At 48.8% G+C, this 8,670-nt stretch overlaps 1 protein-coding gene across 1 annotated transcript; it reads left to right on the top strand.

Moving 5' to 3' along the window:
* Positions 1-25: 25 nt before the first annotated feature.
* On the top strand, positions 26-8,011 carry DQX1 (DEAQ-box RNA dependent ATPase 1). Its single transcript, XM_030828003.1, has 12 exons — positions 26-96; positions 476-731; positions 1,010-1,203; positions 1,900-2,284; positions 2,649-2,876; positions 2,968-3,067; positions 3,172-3,330; positions 3,415-3,606; positions 6,124-6,243; positions 6,412-6,602; positions 6,928-7,118; positions 7,541-8,011. Exons 2-12 carry the CDS (start codon positions 495-497, stop codon positions 7,695-7,697), a joined length of 2,154 nt encoding a protein of 717 aa, XP_030683863.1. The 5' UTR covers positions 26-96; positions 476-494; the 3' UTR covers positions 7,698-8,011.
* The last annotated feature ends 659 nt before the right edge of the window (positions 8,012-8,670 follow it).

Below are 8,670 nucleotides of genomic sequence, written 5' to 3'. Positions count from 1 at the left end.
GGAATTTACCTTTGTACTTCACACGGTCAGGGTTGGTGGTGACTACGTGGGTCTGGAGCTGACTGCCGTCCTGACACGTCCTAGAGCTGCAAGCAGGTTTGAATCCAGGATCCCTGTGACTGCTGTTCCTCTCCCCACCCCCTATATCCTTTTCCCTTCAGGACTTTACCACAGGTTACTAGGTCTCACATAATTTCTACTGCCCTTGAGGACCCCTGCCTAAGTAAGATTTCTACTACCTGCCAACAGGGTAATAGTATCAGGTAGATTTCTACTACCTGACTGTAGGGACTGTCGACTAACTCTCAGTAGCCCCTTATCAAAATACCTAGCACTGTTTCCTTGGCAGGAAATGCTGGGAAGGGTGGGCCCCAGAGCATGATCAACTGAAGGTAGAGGTTAAGGGTCAGGGCTGAGGTGGGAAGATGGCGTCCGTCACCAAATATGACCTTACTGGCTGCTCTGCCTTCTGCAGGTCCTGCCAGAGAGCCACCATGACCTCTCAGCCTCTCAGGCTAGCAGAAGAGTATGGCCCAAGTCCTGGGGAGTCTGAACTGGCTGTGAACCCCTTTGATGGGCTTCCCTTCTCTTCCCGCTACTATGAGCTGCTGAAGCAGCGCCAAGGCTTGCCCATCTGGGCTGCTCGCTTTACCTTCTTGGAGCAGTTGGAGAGTAACCCCACTGGAGTGGTGCTGGTGTCTGGGGAGCCTGGTTCTGGCAAGAGCACCCAGGTGTGGTGGGGGTTGTGGGGGCAGGCAGATTCTGGGAGTGTACAAAGGGAGGAGCTAGGGAATTGGCCTTTCCCTGAGCAAGGGGGTACTGGGCTGCTTGGGGTCATGACGAAGGTGAACGAAGAGAGATGGGATGGGTTAGGTTGGCCCAGGAGGCTGGTGGAAGACCAGGGGACTCCCCAAATAAGGAAAGATTAAAGTGGCCATAGTTCCCTGAGCACTTCTGACTGAAGTCCTACATCTTCCTCACTGGTTGTCCTTCCCTACTTCTATCCCAGATCCCTCAGTGGTGTGCAGAGTTTGCGCTGGCCAGAGGGTTCCAGAAAGGACAGGTTACTGTCACTCAGCCCTACCCTCTTGCAGCCCGGAGCCTGGCTCTGCGTGTTGCTGATGAGATGGACCTGACCCTGGGTCATGAGGTTGGATACAGCATCCCCCAGGAGGACTGCACGGGGCCCAATACCCTGCTCAGGTGGGGGCCTCTGCAGGCCTTACCCAAATCTAATTCCCCTCACTCAGTAGAAACAAACCCATTCCTCTGGCATCTCACCATACCCTCCCTTAGCCCAACTCACTCTTTTTTATTTATTTTGGAGAAAGGGTCTCACTCTGTCACCCAGGCTGGAGTGCAGTGGTGCAATCACAACTCACTGCAGCCTCAACCTCCTGGGCTCAAGGGATCCTCCCACCTCAGCCTCCCAAGTAACTGGGATTACAGGTGCGCACCTCCATGCCTGGCTAATTTTTATATTTTTTGCCATGTTACCCAGGCTGGTCTCAAACTCCTGGGCTCAAGTGATCCGCCCACCTCAGTCTCCCAAAATGTAAGGACTACAGGCATGAGCCACCACGCCTGGCCCCAACTCACTCTAAATTGTGTGTGGTGCAATGGCTAAAGTAAGCCCTTGAATCCCAGCCAGGGGCCTCAGACATTCAGCCTCACCCTCATCAGAAAAATGTCACTTCCCAGCTGGCGTATACCTTGTGAACAAAGTGTTCTCAGTGGGGTTGTGGGGTCACAGTTATGGGTCCATAGGCTCAGGAAGTCACAGCATGTTTTTCTGGCCTTCAATATCAAAATATACGTCCCCTGGGGAGAAGTTTCCCTGAGCTTGTGGGGCTGGTCAGTGTCCACACTGATTCCTCTGCCCACTACCAATGTCAACAGATTCTGCTGGGACAGGCTGCTTCTGCAGGAGGTGGCCTCGACTCGGGGCACTGGAGCCTGGGGCGTGCTGGTACTAGATGAGGCTCAGGAGCGGTCGGTGGCATCGGATTCACTCCAGGGGCTACTGCAAGATGCCAGGCCGGAAAACCTTCCGGGGGACCTCAGAGTGGTTGTGGTTACTGACCCAGCCCTTGAACCTAAGCTCCGAGCTTTCTGGGGCAATCCTCCTATTGTGCATATACCCAGAGAGCCTGGTGAGAGACCTTCCCCCATCTACTGGGACACCATCCCACCTGATCGGGTGGAAGCTGCCTGCCAAGCAGTGCTTGAGTTGTGTCGGAAGGAGGCTCCAGGAGATGTGCTAGTGTTCCTGCCCAGTGAGGAGGTAAAAAAAAAAAAAAAAAAAAAAGCCTGCAAAAGGAGGTACTCATCATCTTCCAGTCCTGGGGAATGGGAATGGGAGCAATGCCCGTTAGGAAGAGTAGAGTTGCAGTATTTACTCTCCGCTGGGGTCCCAGAGAAAAACTTGAGGATTTCAGTGTAAAGAGGTTTACCTCTCACTTTTTTATTCCCTTTAATGCAGAGATTTGTGATTCAGTGAACCCCCGAAATTAGAAAACCTTCAACTTTATGAGTAATTTGCATTTTCTCAGAGTGAAAGGCTGTAACTTTCAACAGTCTTTCAAAGGGATCTGTGACCCCAAAAAAGGTGAGAACTGCCCTAATGCCCCACCCACCCTTCTCCTCAGGAAATTTCCCTGTGCTGTGAATCCTTGTCCAGGGAGGTAGAGTCCTTGCCTCTCCAAGGGCTTCCACCACGAGTAATGCCCCTTCACCCAGACTGTGGACAAGCCGTTCAGGCTGTGTATGAGGACATAGATGCCCGAAAGGTTGTGGTCACTCACTGGCTGGCTGACTTCTCCTTCTCCCTCCCTTCCATCCAACATGTCATCGACTCAGGACTGGAGCTCCGAAGTGTGAGTGACAGAGAGAGATGGCGGTGGGGTAGTAAAGACAGAAATGGCCCACTCTGATCTGTCTTGGCCTTGGTTGGGGGATGGGCAACAGGTTTACAATCCTAGGATCCGAGCAGAATTCCAGGTGTTGCGGCCAATCAGCAAGTGTCAGGCAGAGGCAAGACGACTGCGAGCAAGAGGGTTCCCACCAGGTAAGAGCCTTTGCCCTCACTGAAATAAAAAACCCAAGAGTCACCAACATGCAAGCCTTGAGAAATCTACAGTGGTCTTCTTTCCCAGGTCTTTTTCCCCTCAGGATCCTGCCTCTGCCTGTATCCTAAGTCCTTCTTAGAACTAGAAGCTCCACCATTGCCCCAACCCAGGGTGTGTGAGGAGAATCTGAGCTCCCTGGTGTTACTACTAAAAAGGAGACAGATTGCAGAGCCAGGGGAGTGTCACTTCCTGGACCAGCCTGGTGAGCACCTCTCCTGCCCAAGCACTGCCATCTGACCACCCAGTTCTGAAACTTCATATCCTGTAAGCCCTGTTTCCTCACCAGCTCCAGAAGCATTGATGCAAGCCTTGGAAGATTTAGACTATCTGGCAGCCCTGGATGATGATGGGGACCTGTCAGATCTGGGTGTCATACTATCAGAATTCCCTCTGGCCCCTGAGCTGGCCAAAGCCCTGCTGGCCTCATGCGAGTTTGACTGTGTGGACGAGATGCTCACCCTGGCTGCCATGCTCACAGGTATAAATTGCTGCTGTAAATCCACAGCTCTTGAAACCACTTCAGCCCCTCCTCTTGGGTTTTGGTGCTCCTGAGGCTAGCCCTTTCCTCTCTGTTCCAGTTGCCACCCCTCACAATGCCTAAAGAACCAGGCTTAGTCACCCATCTCCCTCTTGTCTCTTTAGCCTTTTTTCTCTGCTGGTTCTTGCCCTCAGCATGCTTAAATCTCTCCTAATCTGTTATTGCTAAAACTCACACACCACTCTTCCTCAACCCTATCCTCCTCTTCAGCTATGCAGCATGATTTCTAACCTGTTCTAACTGGTGTATTGCTCACCCACTGTACTCCAGCTTCAGGTCTACCATGCCAGTGAAACAGCTTTCAACTCACCAGTGACCTTCCAGGTACCTAATCCAGTGGATACTTTTGAACCCTTATTCATAACCTTCTTTTGACACTTGAGATTGCTGACCGCTCCACCTTGAAACTGCCCCCTCCCTAGGCCTCTGTAATGCTGCTCCTCATGGTTTTCATCCTACATCTCTGGTCATCCCCTTTATCTTTTCCTTGAGCTCTTTGTCCTCTTCTTATCCATTGTAAATTGGTCCTCAGGGTTCTATTCTTGCTCGTTTGTCTTCTATTTCCTGAACTCTCTGAGCAAATTTATCCACACCCATGGTTTGAAGTGCTACCTTTAGCCTTAAAATGTCCAAACCTTGTACTGTTATCTCTCACCCAATACCATTCTTCGAATCTGAGAGACAGAGAGAGAGGGAGGGAGAGAGGGATGGGGAGAAGGGGAGAGACGGAGAGGGAAAGAGGTAGAGAGAGAGAGAGCATACCCCAACTCCTGATGAACGTTTATTTTTTTTTTTTCTTTTTTTTTTTTTTTTTTTTTTTTTGAGACAAAGTCTCACTCTGTCACCCAGGCTGGAGTGCAATGGCATGATCTCGGCTCACTGCAACCTCTGTCTGGTTCAAGCAATTCTCATGCCTCAGCCTCCCAGGTAGTTGGGACTACAGGCATGCACCACCATGCCCAGCTGATTCTTGTATTTTTAGTAGAGACGGGTTTTCGCCATATTGGCCAAGCTGGTCTCAAAGTCCTGACCTCAGGTGATCCATCCACCTCAGCCTCCCAAACTGCTGGGATTACAGGCCTGAGCCTCGGCGCCCAGCCCCGATGGACATTTCTACCAGAATAGTTAACAGTACCTCAGCTCAGAACTGAACTCAAATGCTCTATTAAACCAGTCCCTCACCACCATCACCAAAAAATCTTTTCCTCTCTCTAGAGTCTCAGATTCAGATAATACTATTATCTCTGCTGCTCTGCTACCATCACTCTAGACCAGTCTTTCTCCAGGTTATTTCACTTTTATCTCCTAAACGTAAATATATATATATATATATATATATATATATATATATATATAAACATATATATTCATCTGCCCTTCTCCATATTCCCTTCCAGTGAATATGGTAGGTAGGGTCTGCCAATGGTAGGTCCTCCTCATTGCTCAGCTGGATTTCCTCAGTAGCCTCCTAACTAGTAATGTGAGCTTTTTCAGACACATGGACTCTCTTACTTAAAAACTCTTCTTCAGCCAGGCATGGTGGCTTGTGCCTGTAATCTCAGCACTTTGGGAGGCTGAGATGGGAGGATCACATGAGGTCAGGAGTTTGAGACCAGCCTGGGCAACACAGTGAGACCCTGTCTCTACAAAAACAAAAAATTAGCCAGGTGTGGTGGCATATGCCTGTAGTCTCAGCTACTGAAGAGACTGAGGTAAGAGGATCATTTAAGCCTGGGAGGTTGAGGCAGCAACGGGCCATGATTATGCCACTTCACTCCAGCCTGGGCGAGAGAGTGAGACCCTGTCTCAAACAAACAAACAACAACAAAAAAAACCACAACTCTTCCTCTACAGCCACTCTTTACCTTAAAGACAGTTCCTTTCCTCAGTACTCCAGCCTCTCATGACCTTACCTATACCTACCTCTCCAGCTTTATCTCCTGCCGTTCTGCCACATGTCATTTCATTCCCTCCACCCATACCAGATGGCTTGCAGTTCACCAAATATGCTATATTATTAACTTACATGCCATGCTGTTGCCACAGTCTAAAACATACTCCCTGCCCCTTCTCCACTCGGCTAATTCCTACTCAAATTTCAAATGCTAGCCCAAGGGTCCTCATCCTTTTCTCTTACATCACTCACATCCTCACCACCTAAAGCCTGGATTAGGTATCCTCCTCTTTGTTTCCACAGTACCATATAGAAACACCTATCATGCTTATCAAGTCTGCTTACCTGTTGATCTCTTCCACCAGACTTGAAGCTCCTTGATGGCAGAGACTGTATTTATTTATCCTCAATGTTTAATAAAGTGCATAGCACCTAGAAGTTATCTATGTCTTTTGAATAAAGTTCCCAAAGGGACACTTCTGCCTTTTCAGCATTCTACCTGTACTACTATCCCTTCCCATTTCCCAAATGGCAGATTCTACCTCCCACTCTTCTGCCTCCAGCTGCCCCTGGGTTTACCCGTCCTCCACTCAGTGCAGAAGAAGCTGCCCTGCGTCGGGCCCTGGAACACACGGATGGTGACCACAGTTCTCTGATCCAGGTGTATGAAGCCTTTACACAAAGTGAGTTCTGCATCCTTTTATAGAATCCCAGATTTTCCAAAGAGGGGAAATGTTATGCAGCCAGCTGACAGATCTCTATGCTCAGAAAGAGAAGGCCCTTTGGCTAAGGGTTGGGTTATTCCAGGGGTCTCAAGGACTTTAGTTTAGCTGGTCCCTTTCCTCTCCTAGGTGGAGCAGATGAGGCTTGGTGCCAGGCTCGAGGTCTGAATTGGGCAGCATTGTGCCAAGCCCATAAACTTCGGGGAGAACTCCTAGAACTCATGCAACGAATTGAACTTCCCTTGTCCCTACCAGCATTTGGCTCTGAGCAGAATCGCAGAGACCTTCAGAAAGCACTGGTGTCAGGATACTTTCTCAAGGTTAGAGGAAAGGGTGGGGGTGAGGGTGATCAAAGGAGCAAAAGGCAAAGAGAACAAATATTGGTAAGCCACTTTGAAATCAGGGTCCAGGTGGCCATTCAAAAGATTCTTTAGAAACAGAAAGGACTTTTCCCTTGAGGATTTGAGGTACAAGGGGCTATGGAAAATGCCATGAGGTATAGTAGAGATCAGACAACACCTAGACGTAATGCTTTACTTTTAATACTCTCATCACCCTTACTCTTTCTCAATCCCCTTTTATTTTTTTCTACTGCCTGCCTTTTCCCTTTTATTTATTCCATCAATATATTTGCCTTTCAATAAGGTGGCCAGAGACACAGATGGGACTGGAAATTACCTACTCCTAACCCATAAGCATGTGGCCCAGCTCTCCTCATACTGCTGCTACCGAAGCCGCAGAGCTCCTGCCAGACCCCCACCATGGGTGCTCTACCACAATTTCACAATATCCAAAGACAACTGCCTTTCCATTGTTTCTGAGATTCAACCACAGATGTGAGTTCCCTGACATCCCTCCTATACTGCCTATTCCTCTCCCTGGGGCCAAAATTATGGCTGGGGAGTTAGAGAGACAGAGGAAGGGATCTTAGTGGTTAGTAAAAACATGATCTGAGGAGACAGGATTTGTGGAAGGGCTGGTGAGAAGTTTAAAAGTCTGCATTATAAGAGAAGATGCACATTTGGAGACCTAGGCAGGAGGAGTGCTTGAGGCTAGGAGTTTGAAACCACCCTGTAGTCCCAGCTACTTGGGAGATTGAGGTGGAAGGATTACTTGAGCTCAGGAGTCTAAGGCTACAGTGAGTTATGATCATGCCACTGAACTCCAGCCCAGGCAACAGAGCAAGACCCTGTCTCTAAAAAGAGAGAGACAGAGAGAGAGAAGATGCAGATCATCTAATTATGACTCTCTCTATTAGGCTGGTGGAATTGGCCCCTCCATACTTCCTGAGTAACTTGCCTCCCAGTGAGAGCAGAGACCTTCTGAACCAGCTAAGGGAAGGAATGGCAGATTCTACAGCAGGGAGCAAATCATCCTCAGCCCAGGAGTTCAGAGATCCCTGTGTCCTGCAGTGACCTGCCTGCCTATGGAATGGAGCTGGGTTCATCTCATCACATTAGATTCTCCCTCAGGGTGACACCAAAGCACCCAGACAGATTTAGAAGCCCAAAGTTTAGGGTCAAATGTAAACCCTGGAACCTGAGTCCCAAGAAATGGTAGGCTGGGAATGGAGAGAATGGGATAAACCACAGTCTACATAGGGAAGGACTCTTTCCTTACCCTTCTCTTATTGATTGGAGAGGGACTGATATGCTCCCCATTCTCTCAACTTTGCCAAACCCATTTTTGTACTCCCTTGTGATCTATAAAAGTTTTTTTATGATGCCAATTTTTAATTTGGTCCTGCAGTGCCATATACAACATCCATAAATCAGTGATGATATTACAGTAAATAACCAGGGCCAGCTCCTCCAACTACATAGTCTCTAGCCTCTTCCCATCTCCAATCAGGCCTTCTTCATGCTATGATCGACATAGTTGTCACTAGCACAGACATGAGTGGTCTGGCTACAGTTGGTCTCTAGCCTGGCTTCTCTTCCCTCTGTCACAGTGCATCAGCCTCCAGGGGACAAAGGATGGGGTGCTACAGGAATCAAATTCTTCCCTTTCTTCCTCATACAACTTAAATCCAATTCCTTTTTAAACCTTAAGGCTAATGCAACCATCCCCTAACTAGACTTTCTATTAACAAGCTTCCCAGCAACCCAGACACACCCACAAGATGAAGTCTTTCTAACAACTTCAAAGACATCATGCTTTCCTTTCTTTCTTCCTAGATTCTCCTTCCTTCCCTTCCCCTTTTCTGCCCTCGGACTTTTTTTTTTTTTTTTTTTTTTTTTAGACGGAGTCTCGCTCTGTCACACAGGCTGGAGTGCAGTGGTGCGATCTCAGCTCACTGCAACCTCCACCTCCCGGGTTCAAGCGATTCTCCTGCCTCAGCCTCCTGAGTAGCTGGGACTACAGGTGTGTGCCACCATGCCTGGCTAA

The sequence above is a fragment of the Nomascus leucogenys genome, chromosome 14, assembly GCF_006542625.1.
Source record: "Nomascus leucogenys isolate Asia chromosome 14, Asia_NLE_v1, whole genome shotgun sequence".
NCBI lineage: Eukaryota > Metazoa > Chordata > Mammalia > Primates > Hylobatidae > Nomascus > Nomascus leucogenys.
The sequence above is the reverse complement of the archived record's forward strand: the minus strand, read 5'-3'. Positions and strand labels throughout refer to the sequence as shown.

Excerpts from the sequence above, each read along its gene's own strand:
- DQX1 (XM_030828003.1), top strand. The coding sequence starts at position 495 with ATGACCTCTCAGCCTCTCAGGCTAGCAGAAGAGTATGGCCCAAGTCCT. Across the intron at positions 732-1,009 it reads GTTCTGGCAAGAGCACCCAG|ATCCCTCAGTGGTGTGCAGA; the intron begins GTGTGGTGGGGG and ends CTTCTATCCCAG. Across the intron at positions 6,244-6,411 it reads GTATGAAGCCTTTACACAAA|GTGGAGCAGATGAGGCTTGG; the intron begins GTGAGTTCTGCA and ends TTCCTCTCCTAG.